This window comes from Coregonus lavaretus (genome assembly GCF_964263955.1).
Source record: "Coregonus lavaretus genome assembly, chromosome: 12".
NCBI lineage: Eukaryota > Metazoa > Chordata > Actinopteri > Salmoniformes > Salmonidae > Coregonus > Coregonus lavaretus.
The window spans coordinates 6,519,029-6,540,079 of NC_139999.1; the positions used below are offsets into that span (position 1 = coordinate 6,519,029).

Here is a 21,051-nt window from a genome sequence, read left to right on the forward strand (position 1 = left end):
TGTTCTTGGGGTTGTACTCATCCTTCTTCTTCCTCCAAACACGGCGAGTGGAGTTTAGACCAAAAAGCTCTATTTTTGTCTCATCAGACCACATGACCTTCTCCCATTCCTCCTCTGGATCATCCAGATGGTCATTGGCAAACTTCAGACGGGCCTGGACATGCGCTGGCTTCAGCAGGGGGACCTTGCGTGTGCTGCAGGATTTTAATCCATGACGGCGTAGTGTGTTACTAATGGTTTTCTTTGAGACTGTGGTCCCAGCTCTCTTCAGGTCATTGACCAGGTCCTGCCGTGTAGTTCTGGGCTGATCCCTCACCTTCCTCATGATCATTGATGCCCCACGAGGTGAGATCTTGCATGGAGCCCCAGACCGAGGGTGATTGACCATCATCTTGAACTTCTTCCATTTTCTAATAATTGCGCCAACAGTTGTTGCCTTCTCACCAAGCTGCTTGCCTATTGTCCTGTAGCCCATCCCAGCCTTGTGCAGGTCTAAAATTGTATCCCTGATGTCCTTACACAGCTCTCTGGTCTTGGCCATTGTGGAGAGGTTGGAGTCTGTTTGATTGAGTGTGTGGACAGTTGTCTTTTATACAGGTAACGAGTTCAAACAGGTGCAGTTAATACAGGTAATGAGTGGAGAACAGGAGGGCTTCTTAAAGAAAAACTAACAGGTCTGTGAGAGCCGGAATTCTTACTGGTTGGTAGGTGATCAAATACTTATGTCATGCAATAAAATGCAAATTAATTACTTAAAAATCATACAATGTGATTTTCTGGATTTTTGTTTTAGATTCCGTCTCTCACAGTTGAAGTGTACCTATGATAAAAATTACAGACCTCTACATGCTTTGTAAGTAGGAAAACCTGCAAAATCGGCAGTGTATCAAATACTTGTTCTCCCCACTGTATATATATATATATATATATATATATATATATATATATATATATATACATACACATACACATACATACACATATACACACATACACACACACACACATACATACATACATTCATACATACAGTGGGGAAAAAAAGTATTTTGTCAGCCACCAATTGTGCAAGTTCTCCCACTAAAAAAAAAGATGAGAGAGGCCTGTAATTTTCATCATAGGTACACGTCAACTATGACAGACAAATTGAGAAAATAAAATCCAGAAAATCACATTGTTTTTAATGAATTTATTTGCAAATTATGGTGGAAAATAAGTATTTGGTCACCTACAAACAAGCAAGATTTCTGGCTCTCACAGACCTGTAACTTCTTCTTTAAGAGGCTCCTCTGTCCACCACTCGTTACCTGTATTAATGGCACCTGTTTGAACTTGTTATCAGTATAAAAGACACCTGTCCACAACCTCAAACAGTCACACTCCAAACTCCACTATGGCCAAGAACAAAGAGCTGTCAAAGGACACCAGAAACAAAATTGTAGACCTGCACCAGGCTGGGAAGACTGAATCTGCAATAGGTAAGCAGCTTGGTTTGAAGAAATCAACTGTGGGAGCAATTATTAGGAAATGGAAGACATACAAGACCACTGATTATAACTCCCTCGATCTGGGGCTCCACGCAAGATCTCACCCCGTGGGGTGAAAATGATCACAAGAACGGTGAGCAAAAATCCCAGAACCACACGGGGGGACCTAGTGAATGACCTGCAGAGAGCTGGGACCAAAGTAACAAAGCCTACCATCAGTAACACACTACGCCGCCAGGGACTCAAATCCTGCAGTGCCAGACGTGTCCCCCTGCTTAAGCCAGTACATGTCCAGGCCCGTCTGAAGTTTGCTAGAGTGCATTTGGATGATCCAGAAGAGGATTGGGAGAATGTCATATGGTCAGATGAAACCAAAATAGAACTTTTTGGTAAAAACTCAACTCGTCGTGTTTGGAGGACAAAGAATGCTGAGTTGCATCCAAAGAACACCATACCTACTGTGAAGCATGGGGGTGGAAACATTATGCTTTGGGGCTGTTTTTCTGTAAAGGGACCAGGATGACTGATCCGTGTAAAGGAAAGAATGAATGGGGCCATGTATCGTGAGATTTTGAGTGAAAACCTCCTTCCATCAGCAAGGGCATTGAAGATGAAACGTGGCTGGGTCTTTCAGCATGACAATGATCCCAAACACACCGCCCGGGCAACGAAGGAGTGGCTTCGTAAAAAGCATTTCAAGGTCCTGGAGTGGCCTAGCCAGTCTCCAGATCTCAACCCCATAGAAAATCTTTGGAGGGAGTTGAAAGTCCGTGTTGCACAGCGACAGCCCCAAAACATCACTGCTCTAGAGGAGATCTGCATGGCGGAATGGGCCAAAATACCAGCAACAGTGTGTGAAAACCTTGTGAAGACTTACAGAAAATGTTTGACCAGTGTCATTGCCAACAAAGGGTATATAACAAAGTATTGAGAAACTTTTGTTATTGACCAAATACTTATTTTCCACCATAATTTGCAAATAAATTCATAAAAAATCCTACAATGTGATTTTCTGGAGAAAGAAAATCTTATTTTGTCTGTCATAGTTGACGTGTACCTATGATGAAAATTACAGGCCTCTCTCATCTTTTTAAGTGGGAGAACTTGCACAATTGGTGGCTGACTAAATACTTTTTTCCCCCACTGTATCCTTAAAAAAAAAAAATATATTCTCCTTTATTACTTTCCAACCCCGCCACCCTTTCCCCACTTGGAGTAAACTAGTGAACAACAATGCCTAGGCCTCTACTTCCAGCCCATACCCACTATCTACATTTTATGGACACAGTCAATTTTACAGTAATTACATTTTGTTTGTTCTTTCTCCTGAACTTCTTCTACTCTCAACCTCTCCGATCATTTTCATGATGTCCGTCCGGTTTGCTTCTATATGCCATATCTTTCTAACTGTGCTCTTTCACAAAAGCTCCCAACCTACAACCCATACACTTATTATGGACACAGCATGCCTACATTATTAGTTATCTTGTTATTGTTTGTTATTAGTTGTTATTAGTCTCATCCTTCAATTCCATTTAACATCTCCCGTCTATCTTTTAACACCATCCATATAGGATTTCTATTTGCCATATATATTTCAACTGTACTGTGATGTCTTACAAAAGTTCTGAACCTTTCTATTCTCATTGTTTCTACAGATTGTGAATTGAAAATAAACATAGTTGCTAATAGTATTATTATGTTATTGATCGATTGACTATGACTTTTCAGATCACCCAGTAGTGCTATCTGCAGGGTTAGCTCCAGGTAAATATTGCAATCCTTTAGCCATTCCTGGACCTGTGTCCAAAAACAAGCTACAAATGGACAGTACCAAAACAAATGATCTAATGATTCTGTCTCTTCGCAGCAAAATCTGCAGAGCTGGGAAGATTGTATCCCCCATATAAATAACATTCTATTGGTAGCAATAATTTTATATAATAATTTAAATTGAAAGATTCTAAGTTTTGAATCCGGTGTCGTTTTGCATATCAGTTCATAAACACTATGCCATGGGATCGGTACGTCAAAAATCTCTTCCCAACTATTTTGCAATCTATATGGGACGGCTGTCAATCCTTTGGTCCTTAAATGAACTGATATTCCTTTTTATTTATCACAGTTTTCCTTAACCAATTATGTTCTTTAATGCAAGGCTGACAGACAAGTTCCTTACTTTCTCCTCCTTCCACTTTCCTCTTCCATTTTTGCGGTAAGGCTGCAATTATTTGGTTGTAATTCTGGGTAGAGCAGACATTTCCATATGTTTTTGTTAGCTGCATGTGCGACATAACTCCACCAGTCCTACCGATGATATCATTTACAAAGATTATACCTTTTTAAAAATTTTGTCAAAAAAAAAAGTTTTTTTGTCAATTAGTATATTTGAGTTTAACCACAATATTTGTTGCATTATTTGTTCTGTCGTTTCTGGAGGATTAAATTGAAATTGCAACCAATTTTCTATTGCTTGTTTTAGAAATAGTGATATTTGGGAGATTATTTCCTTTTCAAATAACTGAAAGTGAGAGGTTGTAATCTGAATAAAGGGAAAAAGGCCATTCTTGAACATTGGGTGAGACAATCTTACTAATTTGCTAGAGAACCAGTTCGGATTTAAGTATAACTTTTGTATGACTGAAGCTTTTAGTGATAGGTCTAATGCTTTAATATTTAATCATTTCTGTCCTCCGAATTCATATTCATTATATAAATAGGCCCGTTTAATTTTGTCTGGCTTGCCGTTCCAAATAAAATGGAATATTTTTTTCTCATATAATCTAAAAAACTGTTCGCTAGGCGTAGGCAAGACCATAAGCAAATAGGTAAACTGGGATAATACTAAAGAGTTAATCAGGGTGATTTTTCCACAAATTGACAGGCACCCACCTTTCCATGGTAGCAAGATCTTATCTATTTTTGCTAACTTTCTATTAAAATGTATTGAAGTGAGATCATTTATTTCCTTTGGGATATGTATTCTGAGTATATCCACATCACCATCAGACCATTTTATTGGTAAACTACATGGCAATGTAAAAATTGTATTTTTTATTGATCCAATACCTAATATAGTACATTTGTCATAATTTGGTTGTAATCCAGAGAGGTTAGAAAATGTATCTAGATCCTTTATGAGGCTGTGGAGTGATTATAGTTGTGGATTTATAAGAAAACATGAATCATCAGCGTACAATGACACCTTTGTTTTTAAGCCCTGGATTTCTAATCCCCTGATATTATTGTTCGATCTGATTTTAATAGCTAACATCTCGATGGCCACAATAAATAGATATGCCGATAGTGGACAACCTTGTTTCACTCCTCTTGCAGCCTTACTCTGAGAAATAGCCATTATTTACTATTTTACACCTAGGGTTACTATACATGATTTTGACCCATTTTATAAGAGATTCACCAAAATTGAAATGCTCCAGGCATTTATATATAAACCCCAGTCGTACTTTATCAAATGCCTTTTCGAAGTCTGCTATGAATAGCAGACCTGGTTTCTCCGATTTTCCATAATGTTCTATTGTTTCCAATACTTGCCTTATATTATCTCCAATGTATCTTCCTTGTAAAAAACCTGTCTGATTAGAATGAATAATATCCGACAATACCTTTTTAATTCTATGCACTATACATTTTGCTAGAATTTTTGCATCACAACACTGAAGTGTAAGGGGCCTCCAATTTTTTAAATGGACTGGATCTTTATATTTTTCACTTGTATCCTGTTTCGGTAATAATGAGATCTTCTTCTTGAGTGTCAGATAATCTACCATTTACATAGGAGTGGTTAAAACATGCTAATAGCGGTCCTCTTAGTATATCAAAAAAGGTTTGGTATACTTCGACTGGTATGCCATCCAACCCTGGAGACTTAAAGTCTTTAATTGCATCCAGAAGTTCCTCCTCTGTAATTTCACCTTCACATGAGTCTTTCTGTTTGGCTGTTAATTTTACATTATCAATAAAAAAAAATCTCTACAATTAGCTTCAGTTAGAGGAGATGGAGGCGACTGAAACGAAAACATATGCTTAAAGTACCTTGTTTCCTCCTTCAAAATATAATTTAGTGAATCATGGGTTGCTCCGTCAATTGTAACCAATTTCATTAAATTATTTTTGGTAGCATTCCTATGTTGAAGATTAAAAAAGAATTTGGTGCATTTTTCCCCATATTCCATCCAGTTTGCTTTATTTTTATAATATATTACACTTGATGTTTCTTGAATAAGTTTCTCCATTCCTTTTTGTTTTTCCTCTAATTTATTCTGAGCCTCTATGTTACAGTTTTTATTGCCATCTATCTGTTCAGTTAGACTTTCTATTTCCTTTGTTAGTATAAACTCTTTTGACCTAAATTGCTTTTGTTTTTGAGATGAGTACTGAATTGCATGGCCTCTAAAGGCACATTTAAAGGTGTCCCATACAATAAGGGGATTTGCTGTACCTATGTTATGTTGGAAAAAGTCAGTTATAAATTCCCTTGTCCTAGTTAAAAATAAATTATCATCCAATAGGCTTTGAATACATTTCCAATATCCTCACCCACGTGGAAATTCAGTAAGAGTAATGTATATGCCAATTATATGATGGTCCGACCGCATTCTGTCCCCTATCAACAGTTTTTAAACTTTTGGTGCCAACGAAAATGAGATAAGGGTGGTATACAGAAGATAGCCCTATTTGGTAAAAGACCAAGTCCATATTATGGCAAGAACAGCTCAAATAAGCAAAGAGAAATGACAGTCCATCATTACTTTAAGACATGAAGGTCAGTCAATACGGGATATGTCAAGAACTTTGAAAGTTTCTTCAAGTGCAGTCGTAAAAACCATCAAGAACTATGATGAAAATGGATCTCATGAGGACCACCATAGGAAAGGAAGACCCAGAGTTACCTCTCATAAATTGCAGCCCAAAAAAATGCTTCACAGGGTTCAAGTCACAACATCAACTGTTCAGAGGGGACTACGTGAATGAGGCCACTACTAAAGGACACCAATAATAAGAAGATACCTGTTTGGGCCAAGAAACACGAGCAATGGACATTAGACCGGTGGAAATCTGTCCTTTGGTCTGGAGTCCAAATTGGAGAATTTTGGTTCCAACCGCCGTGTCTTTGTGAGACGTAGTGTGGGTGAACGGATGATCTCTGCATGTGTATTTCCCACCGTAAAGCATGGAGGAGGAGGTGTTATGGTGTGGGGGTGTTTTGCTGGTGACACTGTCTGTGATTTATTTAGAATTCAAGGCACACTTAACCAGCATGGCTACCATAGCATTCTGCAGCGAGACACCATCCCATCTGGTTTGGGCTTAGTGGGACTATCATTTGTTTTTCAACAGGACAATGACCCAACACACCTCCAGGCTGTGTAAGGGCTATTTTACCAAGAAGGAGAGTGATGGAGCGCTGCATCAGATGACCTAGCCTCCACAATCGCCCGACCTCAACCCAATTGAGATGGTTTGGGATGAGTCGGACCACAGAGTGAAGGCAAAGCAGCCAACAAGTGCTCAGCATATGTGGGAACTCCTTCAAGACTGTTGGAAAAGCATTCCAGGTGAAGCTGGTTGAGAGAATGCCAAGAGTGTGCAAAGCTGTCATCAAGACAAAGGGCGGCTATTTGAAGAATCTCAAAAACACTGTTTTGGTTACTGCATGATTCCATATGTGTTATTTCATTGTTTTGATATATTCACTATTATTCTACAATGTAGAAAATAGCCAAAATAAAAAATAAACTTGAATGAGTAGGTGTGTCCAAACGTTAGACTGGTATGGTATCTTTAATAGTCCTATCAGTCAGTCATTTTTTTTATTTTTTTTATTTAACCTTTATTTAACCAGGTAAGCCAGTTGAGAACAAGTTCTCATTTACAACTGCGACCTGGCCAAGATAAAGCAAAGCAGTGCGATAAAAACAACAACACAGAGTTACATATGGGGTAAAACAAAACATAAAGTCAAAAATACAAACAGAAAATATATATACAGTGTGTGCAAATGTAGTAAGTTATGGAGGTAAGGCAATAAATAGGCTATAGTGCAAAATAATTACAATTAGTATTAACACTAGAATGATAGATGTGCAAGAGATGATGTGCAAATAGAGATACTGGGGTGCAAATGAGCAAAATAAATAACAATATGGGGATGAGGTAGTGGGGTGGCTTAATTTCAGATGGGCTGTGTACAGGTGCAGTGATCGGTAAGGTGCCCTGACAACTGATGCTTAAAGTTAGTGAGGGAGATAAGAGTCTCCAGCTTCAGAGATTTTTGCAGTTTGTTCCAGTCATTGGCAGCAGAGAACTGGAAGGAATGGCGGCCAAAGGAGGTGTTGGCTTTGGGGATGACCAGTGAGATATACCTGCTGGAGCGCAGACTACGGATGGGTGTTGCTATGGTGACCAATGAGCTAAGTTAAGGCAGGGATTTGCCTAGCAGTGAACATCTCAAGGATGATCAATTATAACAGGATGCACCTGAGCTCAATTTTGAGTCTCATAGCAAAAGGTCTGAATACTTATGTACATAAGGCATTTCAGTTTTTTACTTTTTTATACATTTGCACAAAAAAAAAAATGTTTTCGCTTTGTCATTATGGGGTATTGCGTGTAGATTGATGAGGGGAAAAAAACAATTTAATCCATTTTAGAATTAGGCTGTAACTTAACAATGTGTGGAAAAAGTCAAGGGGTCGAATACTTTCCGAATGCACGGTACATGGCTGGACTGATCTCATTCCATACCCACCTTCAGTCTAAAGTTAAATCCAGAATTGGTTTCCTGTACCGCAACAAAAGTATCCGTCACCCACTCTGCCAAGCATACCCTTGTAAAAATGACTATTCTGCCAATACTGGACTATGGCGATGTAGTATACAGGCTTGCCCCCAATACCTCCCTCAATAAGCTACATGTCATTTATCACACTGCCATTTGCTTTTTTTTACCACTTTTTCCCCCTTTAACACTCATCACTGTGACCTTTACGCCTTAGTCCTCGTTATTTCAATAAATAACAATAAGATGTTGAAAAGCAAAAGCTGTACTGTCTGACTGACTGGAGACCTGGCTAGGTGGTAGTGGTAAGGAAGAGTGTGTGTGTGTGTGAGTCTGCCTGTGTGTCAGCATATCCCCTCCATCCCTCCTCCCCTCCACCCCTCCACCCCTCCATCCCTCCTCCCCTCCTCCCCTCCATCCCTCCTCCCCTCCTCCCCTCCTCCCCTCCATCCCTCCTCCCCTCCTCCCCTCCTCCCCTCCATCCCTCCTCCCCTCCATCCCTCCTCCCCTCCTCCCCTCCTCCCCTCCTCCCCTCCATCCCTCCTCCCCTCCATCCCTCCTCCCCTCCACCCCTCCATCCCTCCATCCCTCCTCCCTCCACCCCTCCACCCCTCCACCCCTCCATCCCTCCTCCCCTCCACCCCTCCATCCCTCCTCCCCTCCTCCCCTCCACCCCTCCACCCCTCCATCCCTCCTCCCCTCCTCCCCTCCACCCCTCCATCCCTCCTCCCCTCCTCCCCTCCTCCCCTCCTCCCCTCTACCCCTCCTTCCCTCCTCCCCTCCACCCCTCCACCCCTCCATCCCTCCATCCCTCCTCCCCTCCTCCCCTCCACCCCTCCACCCCTCCATCCCTCCTCCCCTCCATCCCTCCACCCCTCCACCCCTCCTCCCCTCCACCCTTCCATCCCTCCTCCCCCTCCACCCTTCCATCCCTCCACCCCTCCTCCCCTCCACCCCTCCATCCCTCCTCCCCTCCTCCCCTCTACCCCTCCTTCCCTCCTCCCCTCCACCCCTCCACCCCTCCATCCCTCCATCCCTCCTCCCCTCCACCCCTCCACCCCTCCATCCCTCCTCCCCTCCATCCGTTTCTTTAGTGCTATCAGCTAACCCATATTTATAGCCAGCGGGACAGTTGGGAAAGCTGTAATATCGTGTGCTGCTTGCACATATCAATATCAGACAAAACCCTCCCAAACTAATGAATTGGTCCAATAGGCATGAAACAGGAGACAGTGTTTGAAACTGCCAATAAAAACAGTCATTTTTTACTTTTAAATGTTTTCTCCTGTGAGTTCAATTTTCTTTGCTCTCTCTCTCCTCTCTCGCTCTCTTCTCTCTCTCTCTCTCTCCTCTCTCTCTCTCTCTCTCTCTCTCTCTCTCTCTCTCTCTCTCTCTCTCTCTCTCTCTTTCCCCTCTGTCTCTCTCTCTCTCTCTCTCGTTCTCTCTGTTTTTTTCTCTCTCTCTCTCCCCATCCATTGGCCTCTCTCTCTCTCTCTCTCTCTCTCTCTCTCTCTCTCTCTCTCTCTCTCTCTCTCTCTCTCTCTCTCTCTCTCTCTCTCTCTCTCTCTCTATCTCTCCCTCTCTTTCGCCCCCTCTCTCACTGTGTTTCTCTGTGTCTTGCTTCCGTGCCCTTGTGCCAGAGAGGAGAGGGTTGGTTGGGTGGAATGTGGTTCAACAGTGAGTTTTAAATAGCCCCCTGCCTGGACCAGCCAGCCGTATAAGGCCAGAACCACGACCCCAAAATATCAGCACCCACCACAGCACTGAAAACAAATACCTTTTTCTGGGTCCCCAACGGTTACAAAAGATAGGAGAGGGAAAGAATCATGATAAACACGTAGTAGTATCAGTGTTAGGAAACTACCTTGTAGTAATATATTGACAGGCTACTGTAGCTTTGCGTGTTGGTGAATAGTGACCTCGCCCGAAAGTAACTGAGGTTGTTGTTGTAAACAACACGTCAAATACACAACATCTAAAATATCTCAGTAGGGTGTTTCCTGTTTCCTGACCACGTGACCTGACCATGCAGGAACAACTCCAGCGACCGTATTTATAAAGTGTCTCAGATCTAGGATCAGGTCCTCCCTGTCCATATAATCTTATTCAGTATAATCTAAGTGGCAAAACTGATCATAGATCAGCACTCCTACTCTGTGATGCTTCGTGAATGTCACGCCCTGGCTCTGGGACTCTGTTATGTTGAGCCAGGGTGTGTAGTTTCTATGTATTTGTGTTCTAGGTTCTTTATCTAGCTGATGTGTTTTCTGTGTTGGCCGGGGTGGTTCTCAATCAGAGGCAACGAGTGTCAGCTGTTGCTTGTTGTCTCTGATTGGGAACCATACTTAGGCAGCCTGTTTTCCACAGTGTTTTGTGGGATCTTGTTCCGTGTATGGTTTGTGTCTGTTACCTAGGACTTCACGTATCGTTTTGTTGTTTTGTTTTTTGTGTGGTAAATATAATAAAAGTATGTTCACTCATCACCGCTGCGCATTGGTCCACTTCCTCCAACGATCGTGACAGTGAACAGGGGCCCAGGTCCCAATAAAAGCCATATAACTACGGTATTGTGCCCTGAGTGTTTCCTGGTCAGGTGATATGGCCAGGAAACACTCCCGGACCTGTAGCCATGCTCCCAGTCAAATACTGAATCCCAGCTTGGGTCATATATACTCAATTGTATGCACTCACTGATGTAAATTGCTTTGGATTAAAGTGTTTGCAAAAAAATGGCATGAACCAAGAACCAAATCTTGCATGTTCTGGCCGGCTACTCAATAGATTGTGTCTGGGTCAGTCATGAGACTGTGCTCTGGCCAGCTACTCAAAAGATTGTGTCTGGGTCAGTCATGAGACTGTGCTCTGGCCAGCTACTCAATAGATTGTGTCTGGGTCAGTCATGAGACTGTGCTCTGGCCAGCTACTCAATAGATTGTGTCTGGGTCAGTCATGAGACTGTGCTCTGGCCAGCTACTCAATAGATTGTGTCTGGGTCAGTCATGAGACTGTGCTCTGGCCAGCTACTCAAAAGATTGTGTCTGGGTCAGTCATGAGACTGTGCTCTGGCCAGCTACTCAATAGATTGTGTCTGGGTCAGTCATGAGACTGTGCTCTGGCCAGCTACTCAAAAGATTGTGTCTGGGTCAGTCATGAGACTGTGCTCTGGCCAGCTACTCAATAGATTGTGTCTGGGTCAGTCATGAGACTGTGCTCTGGCCAGCTACTCAATAGATTGTGTCTGGGTCAGTCATGAGACTGTGCTCTGGCCAGCTACTCAATAGATTGTGTCTGGGTCAGTCATGAGACTGTGCTCTGGCCAGCTACTCAATAGATTGTGTCTGGGTCAGTCATGAGACTGTGTTCTGGCCGGCTACTATATACAGTCGTGGTCAAAAGTTTTGAGAATGGCACAAGTATTGGTCTTCACAAAGTTTGCTGCTTCAGTGTTTTTAGATATTTTTGTCAGATGTTACTATGGTATACTGAAGTATAATTACAAGCCTTCCATAAGTGTCAAAGGCTTTTATTGACAATTACATTAAGTTTATGCAAAGAGTCAATATTTGCAGTGTTGACCCTTCTTTTTCAAGACCTCTGCAATCCGCCCTGGCATGCTGTCAATTAACTTCTGGGCCACATCCTGACTGATGGCAGGCCATTCTTGCATAATCAATGCTTGGAGTTTGTCAGAATTTGTGGGTTTTTGTTTGTCTACCCGCCTCTTGAGGATTGACCACAAGTTCTCAATGGGATTAAGATCTGGGGAGTTTCCTGGCCATGGACCCAAAATGTTGATGTTTTGTTCCCCGAGCCACTTAGTTATCACTTTTGCCTTATGGCAAGATGCTCCATCATGCTGGAAAAGGCATTGTTCATCACCAAACTGTTCTTGATTGGTTGGGAGAAGTTGCTCTCGGAGGATGTGTTGGTACCATTCTTTATTCATGGCTGTGTTCTTAGGCAACATTGTGAGTGAGCCCACTCCCTTGGCTGAGAAGCAACCCCACACATGAATTGTCTCAGGATGCTTTACGGTTGGCATGACACAGGACTGATGGTAGCGCTTACCTTTTCTTCTCCGGACAAGCTTTTTTCCAGATTCCCCAAACAATCGGGAAGGGGATTCATCAGAGAAAATTACTTTACTCCAGTCCTCAGCAGTCCAATCCCTGTACCTTTTGCAGAATATCAGTCTGTCCCTGATGTTTTTCATGGAGAGAAGTGGCTTCCTCACTGCCCTTCTTGACACCAGGCCATCCTCCAAAAGTCTTCGCCTCACTGTGCGTGCAGATGCACTCACACCTGCCTGCTGCCATTCCTGAGCAAGCTCTGCACTGGTGGTGCCTCGATCCCGTAGCTGAATCAACTTTAGGAGACGGTCCTGGCGCTTGCTGGACTTTCTTGGGCGCCCTGAAGCCTTCTTCACAACAATTGAACCTCTCTCCTTGAAGTTCTTGATGATCCGATAAATGGTTGATTTAGGTGCAATCTTACTAGCAGCAATATCCTTGCCTGTGAAGCCCTTTTTGTGCAAAGCAATGATGACGGCATTTGTTTCCTTGCAGGTAACCATGGTTAACAGAGGAAGAACAATGATTTCAAGCACCACCCTCCTTTTAAAGCTTCCAGTCTGTTATTCTAACTCAATCAGCATGACAGAGTGATCTCCAGCCTTGTCCTCGTCCACACTCTCACCTGTGTTAACGAGAGAATCACTGACATGATGTCAACTGGTCCTTTTGTGGCAGGGCTGAAATGCAGTGGACATGTTTTGGGGGATTAAGTTCATTTTCATGGCAAAGAGGGACTTTGCAATTAATTGCAATTCATCTGATCACTCTTCATAACATTCTGGAGTATATGCAAATTGTCATCAAAAAAACTGAGGCAGCAGACATTGTGAAAATTAAAGATTTGTGTCATTCTCAAAACTTTTGACCACGACTGTAGATTGTGTCTGGGTCTGTCATGAGACTGTGCTCTGGTCATATACTATATAGATTGTGTCTGGGTCAGTCATGAGACTGTGCTCCCAGTAACGATCTGATGTGTTGTGTCTTCCAGGATACTGGTGGGGGCTCCCCGGGCCAGAGGACTGGGCCTCATGCGGAGACAGCGTCCTGGCGCCCTGTACCGCTGTCCGATCGAAGGCGAGGAGTTTGACTGCGAGCGAGTGGACATCGATGGAGATGTAAACCTTGAGAGTGAGAGCAAGGACAACCAGTGGCTAGGAGTAACAGTCAAGAGCCAGGGGATTGGAGGAAAGGTGGTGGTAAGTAAAAGGAAAACTCCTGGTACTAAGCATGTCTGTAGTAGTCTGGGCCCTGGTCCCAGATCAGTTTCTGCTCCTAGGGTTATTGTCATTGTGCCATAGGAGTTGGCAAGACCGCACAAACATATCTGGGACCAGGCTATGTCTGTACTGTAGTAAGTAGACCAGGCTATGTCTGTACTGTAATAAGTAGACCAGGCTATGTCTGTACTGTAGTAAGTAGACCAGGCTATGTCTGTACTGTAGTAAGTAGACCAGGCTATGTCTGTACTGTAGTAAGTAGACCAGGCTATGTCTGTACTGTAATAAGTAGACCAGGCTATGTCTGTACTGTAGTAAGTAGACCAGGCTATGTCTGTACTGTAATAAGTAGACCAGGCTATGTCTGTACTGTAATAAGTAGACCAGGCTATGTCTGTACTGTAGTAAGTAGACCAGGCTATGTCTGTACTGTAGTAAGTAGACCAGGCTATGTCTGTACTGTAATAAGTAGACCAGGCTATGTCTGTACTGTAATAAGTAGACCAGGCTATGTCTGTACTGTAGTTAGTAGACCAGGCTATGTCTGTACTGTAATAAGTAGACCAGGCTATGTCTGTACTGTAGTTAGTAGACCAGGCTATGTCTGTACTGTAATAAGTAGACCAGGCTATGTCTGTACTGTAGTAAGTAGACCAGGCTATGTCTGTACTGTAATAAGTAGACCAGGCTATGTCTGTACTGTAGTTAGTAGACCAGGCTATGTCTGTACTGTAATAAGTAGACCAGGCTATGTCTGTACTGTAATAAGTAGACCAGGCTATGTCTGTACTGGAATAAGTAGACCAGGCTATGTCTGTACTGTAATAAGTAGACCAGGCTATGTCTGTACTGTAATAAGTAGACCAGGATGTGTCTGTACTGTAATAAGTAGACCAGGCTATGTCTGTACTGGAATAAGTAGACCAGGCTATGTCTGTACTGTAATAAGTAGACCAGGCTATGTCTGTACTGGAATAAGTAGACCAGGCTATGTCTGTACTGTAATAAGTAGACCAGGCTATGTCTGTACTGTAATAAGTAGACCAGGCTATGTCTGTACTGTAATAAGTAGACCAGGCTATGTCTGTACTGTAATAAGTAGACCAGGCTATGTCTGTACTGTAATAAGTAGACCAGGCTATGTCTGTACTGTAGTAAGTAGACCAGGCTATGTCTGTACTGTAATAAGTAGACCAGGCTATGTCTGTACTGTAATAAGTAGACCAGGCTATGTCTGTATTGTAATAAGTAGACCAGGCTATGTCTGTACTGTAATAAGTAGACCAGGCTATGTCTGTATTGTAATAAGTAGACCAGGCTATGTCTGTACTGTAATAAGTAGACCAGGCTATGTCTGTACTGTAGTAAGTAGACCAGGCTATGTCTGTACTGTAGTAAGTAGACCAGGATGTGTCTGTACTGTAATAAGTAGACCAGGCTATGTCTGTACTGTAATAAGTAGACCAGGCTATGTCTGTACTGTAATAAGTAGACCAGGGCCCAATGCTGAGATTGTACTACTACTGGTTCTGCCTCTCACCAGACCAGGCTATGTATGTAGTGGACCGTCTCTTCCAGTTACTTACGGTAGCCAGCTTCTCTAGACGTGCTCACAAACAGATCTGAGATCAAACTTTGTCTGTAGTATATACGAGACCATTTCTTCCAGTCACTGATATGGTGCTATCCCCCTGCCCCTCTCCAGACCTGTGCCCACCTGTATGAGCTTCGTCACCGTGTGGGCCTGCCGTCGGAGACGCGGGACCCCATTGGGCGTTGCTACGTCCTGAGTGAGGACCTGACAGAAAGGGACGACCTGGATGGAGGGGAGTGGAAGTTCTGTGAGGGGCGACCCCAGGGACACGAACAGTTTGGCTTCTGTCAGCAGGGCATGTCTGCCGCCTTCACACCTGACAACCAATATATCATGTTCGGAGCTCCAGGAACGTACAACTGGAAAGGTACGGTGACATACTATTTTTTTTATCTCAATGAGACAAACCTGTATAAATGAAGGTTGAATAGTTGAGACTGACACCTGAGGTGATTAAAATGAGAGTTCACAAAAAATCTAAGCTTGTTGTCAGATTTGTTTTAGACCTCAAATGTGGTCTAATCAAAGAAAGAGGAAACTGCCTCACTAAATGGATTAAGCAGCATAATTGTAACATTAGCTAGCTGAGCTCATGCCCAGAGACACATGTCAAACAGCAGATCGTTATAAAAACTACCCAAAAGTCATAATTCAGTTTTCATAAAATTGCATTTCCATCCTTGGGCAAATCATTGATTTATAAGCTAATCAATATACTGATTGGCCTTAGTAGTCATACTGATGGATCAAAATGATTGATTGCCAGCAGTTAGTTATTGGGCTGATTGATGGAACTGCCATAGTCAGACATCAGTGATCAATATGAATTATGGATCACTGTATCATATGTTATACAGGCCTTAGGTGGAGTAACAATTAACATCATATGGTACTTGACATTAACATTGTGTAACCCCATTGATTACATTGTCCTGTGGATATCTATGTGTTTAAAAAAAGGTGTGTGTGGGAGTTGTCGCTCTCTCTCTCTGTGTGTGTGTGTGTGTGTGTGTGTGTGTGTGGGTGCTTGTCTGTGCGTGTGCGTGCTTGTCTGTGTACGCATGTCTTTCTGTGTGTCTGTGTGTATGTCTGTCTGTGTTTGTGAGTCTTTCTGTGTCTGTCTGTGTCTGTCTGTCTGTCTGTCTGTCTGTCTGTCTGTCTGTCTGTCTGTCTGTCTGTCTGTCTGTCTGTCTGTCTGTGTCTGTGTCTGTGTTTCTGTCTGTCTGTGTCTGTCTGTCTGTCTGTGTCTGTCTGTCTGTCTGTCTGTCTGTCTGTCTGTCTGTCTGTCTGTCTGTGTCTGTCTGTGTCTGAGTCTATCTGTCTGTGTCTGTCTGTGTCTGTGTCTGTCTGTCTGTCTGTCTGTCTGTCTGTCTGTCTGTCTGTCTGTCTGTCTGTCTGTCTGTCTGTCTGTCTGTCTGTCTGTCTGCCTGCCTGTCTGTCTGTCTGTCTGTGTCCTCTAACTCTGTTCCTTCCAGGAGAGATGCGTGTCCAGCTGCTAAACCAGACTCTGTTGGATCTTGGTTTCTATGACGACGGGCCTTATGAGGTGGCGGATGAGAAACAGCTGAACGCTCAGCTGATCCCAGTTCCCTCACATAGTTACCTGGGTAGGACCGTCCCTGCCCTCGGCTGCTCCTCTCACACAGCCACCAGCCTGCTGCCCTGTCCCTCCGGAGATCACTGAGCACAGGACAGGACAGGAGAGAGGGCCAGGGAAGGACAACAACAACAACAACAGACTGACGACACACTGTACCCAAAATAAATACCCCCAGACCTAGAGGACTCAGGGTAGCTGCCAACGTGGCTGTAGAAAGGCAGACAAGCCTGGATTAAACCGGTCCAGACTGGTGTAGTGCAGACCAGGGGGGAAGTCCTGGGGATGCGTCCCAAATGGCGCCCTATACCTTTATATAGTGGACTGCTTATGAGTGGACTAGGCAGAGAATAGGGTGTCATTTCAGACCCTTGGTTTCTCTGCAGTCCGTAGGGGCCATCCCTGACCCTGCTCTGTGTAAGAGGGAGTGTGACTCACCAGAGCTGAATCCAGACAGCTCCACTCCACCTCAATGTTCTGAATGCTTTCCCACACCAAGTAGCTACCGTATGAATGGACCAATCATGGGTCAGAAATATGACAATATAATAACACTTAAGAGGATTGGAATATTATTATCCCACAGTCATCAGGGCTTGTTATAGACTGGTCGCAGATCAGCTTGTACTTTAGCGAACTACTCTGTTGTCATGCCAATGCCATACAGTACATGTGTGAGAAGTTGGCTAAAAATCAGAAACAGATCTAGTTTTGGGTCCAGTGTGAGTCAGTCTTGTCGTCCTTCTGTTGGGTACCAGTGGTTTACCCACAAACCACTGCGATACCAGGAAGAAGAACACACACAATCACAGCACTGTTCTTTCTCACCTGCACTCCCGCTCCCCCCCCCCCTTTCTTTCTCTCTCTCTCTCTCTCTCTCTTGGTCACTGTTCCCCCTCGCCACCTCTCCTCCACCCCCCCCCCCCCCCCCCCACACTTCCTCTCTCTCTCTTTCTCTCTCGGGCCACAGGGCTCTTGTTCATGGCTAGTCCTGATGAAGATGCCCTGGTGTACAAAACTCTGGAGCCACACTCCAGCCGGCCCGTGTTTGAGGACATAGCCCAGAATAGCTACTTAGGTTTGTAGCTGGGAGTGAGATGTTGTAGTGAAACATACTGTAGATTTACCCTGACTCTCCCATCTACCCTTACCCCCTGTGTTGGTTTACCCTGACACTCCCATCTACCCTTACCCCCTGTGTTGGTTTACCCTGACACTCCCATCTACCCTTACCCCCTGTGTTGGTTTACCCTGACACTCCCATCTACCTTTACCCCCTGTGTTGGTTTACCCTGACACTCCCATCTACCCTTACCCCCTGTGTTGGTTTACCCTGACACTCCCATCTACCCTAACCCCCTGTGTTGGTTTACCCTGACACTCCCATCTACCCTAACCCCCTGTGTTGGTTTACCCTGACACTCCCATCTACCCTTACCCCCTGTGTTGGTTTACCCTGACACTCCCATCTACCCTAACCCCCTGTGTTGGTTTACCCTGACACTCCCATCTACCCTTACCCCCTGTGTTGGTTTACCCTGACACTCCCATCTACCCTAACCCCCTGTGTTGGTGTGTGCTCACTGCTAGCCCTTCTCTGCTGTAGAACTTGTGTAGAATCTATGTAGATTAGACCCCTGTCTGTTCTGCATGTCTCTCTGTGTTACAGTCTGTCCGTCTGTATGGTGTAGGGGTCTGGAAGGCCTGTCAGTCTGTCAGTCTGTCCGTCTGTATGGTGTAGGGGTATGGAAGGCCTGTCAGTCTGTCAGTCTATCAGTCTGTATGGTGTAGGGGTCTGGAAGGCCTGTCAGTCTGTCAGGCTGTCAGTCTGTATGGTGTAGGGGTCTGGAAGGCCTGTCAGTCTGTCAGTCTGTATGGTGTAGGGGCCTGGAAGGCCTGTCAGTCTGTCTGGTGTAGGGGTCTGGAAGGCCTGTCAGTCTGTCTGGTGTAGGGGTCTGGAAGGCCTGTAAGTCTGTCAGTCTGTATGGTGTAGGGGTCTGTCAGTCTGTCAGTCTGTCAGTCTGTATGGTGTAGGGGTCTGGAAGGCCTGTCAGTCTGTATGGTGTAGGGGTCTGGAGCTGTCCAGGGTACCTTGGTGGTGGATTCCATGTCTACATTCTTGTCTACATGTAGTAGATACAAGTCACCTTTCTAAGTAAATGAAGGTGTTTAATGTGAAAGAAGTGAACAAAGTGTTAATGGAGGACTGCTGCATGGAAAACCATCTCCTATAGTAACGGTGTCACATTGCTACTGCACTCACAGTGAAGGCCATCGGAGTAGAGCATTTACAACATCTGCATTTAAATAAATAGTTTAGACTCAGCAGTCCTTGGATACATAGATACTTCCTCATTCCCATTTTAGATAGCTAATGGACTCTTAAACAAAAAACGTTTTTGTCCGTCGGATCGATTGTTCCCATCAACCGTGTGGATCTATTAGAAACCTCTGAATCTCTTTATTCACATCCTCCTCCTCTGTACAAACCAACCGGGTTACGTCCCAAATGGAACCCTATTGCCTGTATATTGCATTACTTTTTACCAGAGCCCTATGGTCCCTAGAGCCCTATGGTCCCTGGTCAAAAGTAGTGCACTATAAAGGGAATAGGGTTCCATTTGGGAAGCCTTATCCCTTCTCCATGACGATCACTCCTCCTCCACATCCTCAATGCCCATTGTAACCTTTGACCCCCTCACTTCTAACTGGCAGCATGACTCCATCGATCCTGATCCTCTAACCAAATGACATAATGACTGGACATACATATGTAGCTATGCACGCTTACTAACAGACAGTAGAGCTATTACTGGTTATCTATAGACAGACAGTAGTGTTATTACTGGTTATCTATAGACAGACAGTAGTGTTATTACTGGTTATCTATAGACAGACAGTAGTGTTATTACTGGTTATCTATAGACAGACAGTAGTGTTATTACTGGTTATCTATAGACAGACAGTAGTGTTATTACTGGTTATCTATAGACAGACAGTAGTGTTATTACTGGTTATTTATAGACAGACAGTAGTGTTATTACTGGTTATCTATAGACAGACAGTAGTGTTATTACTGGTTATTTATAGACAGACAGTAGTGTTATTACTGGTTATTTATAGACAGACAGTAGTGTTATTACTGGTTATTTATAGACAGACAGTAGTGTTATTACTGGTTATTTATAGACAGACAGTAGTGTTGTTACTGGTTATCTATAGACAGACAGTAGTGTTATTACTGGTTATTTATAGACAGACAGTAGTGTTATTACTGGTTATTTATAGACAGACAGTAGTGTTATTACTGGTTATTTATAGACAGACAGTAGTGTTGTTACTGGTTATCTATAGACAGACAGTAGTGTTATTACTGGTTATCTATAGACAGACAGTAGTGTTATTACTGGTTATCTATAGACAGACAGTAGTGTTATTACTGGTTATCTATAGACAGACAGTAGTGTTATTACTGGTTATCTATAGACAGACAGTAGTGTTATTACTGGTTATCTATAGACAGACAGTAGTGTTATTACTGGTTATTTATAGACAGACAGTAGTGTTATTACTGGTTATCTATAGACAGACAGTAGTGTTGTTACTGGTTAACTATAGACAGACAGTAGTGTTATTACTGGTTATCTATAGACAGTCAGTAGTGTTATTACTGGTTATCTATAGACAGACAGTAGTGTTATTACCGGTTATTTATAGACAGACAGTAGTGTTATTACTGGTTATTTATAGACAGACAGTAGTGTTATTACTGGTTATCTATAGACAGACAGTAGTGTTATTACCGGTTATTTATAGACAGACAGTAGTGTTATTACTGGTTATCTATAGACAGACAGTAGTGTTATTACTGGTTATTTATAGACAGACAGTAGTGTTATTACTGGTTATCTATAGACAGACAGTAGTGTTATTACTGGTTATTTATAGACAGACAGTAGTGTTATTACTGGTTATTTATAGACAGACAGTAGTGTTATTACTGGTTATTTATAGACAGAGAGTAGTGTTATTACTGGTTATCTATAGACAGACAGTAGAGCTATTACTGGTTATCTATAGACAGACAGTAGTGTTATTACTGGTTATTTATAGACAGACAGTAGTGTTATTACTGGTTATCTATAGACAGACAGTAGTGTTGTTACTGGTTATCTATAGACAGACAGTAGTGTTATTACTGGTTATTTATAGACAGACAGTAGTGTTATTACTGGTTATTTATAGACAGACATTAGTGTTATTACTGGTTATCTATAG

General features: G+C 43.1%; 1 protein-coding gene across 1 annotated transcript in view; it reads left to right on the plus strand.

Annotated features, from left to right (window-relative positions):
• LOC311138949 (integrin alpha-7-like) overlaps positions 1–21,051 on the plus strand; it is a gene marked incomplete at its 5' end in the record, with an annotated part of 71,064 nt that overhangs the window by 22,453 nt on the left and 27,560 nt on the right. The window contains 3 exons of the mRNA XM_084173766.1: positions 13,354–13,561; positions 15,288–15,543; positions 16,652–16,783. Of these exons, the coding sequence (XP_084029892.1) occupies positions 13,354–13,561; positions 15,288–15,543; positions 16,652–16,783 (596 nt within the window). The remainder of the gene's footprint in view (positions 1–13,353; positions 13,562–15,287; positions 15,544–16,651; positions 16,784–21,051) is intronic.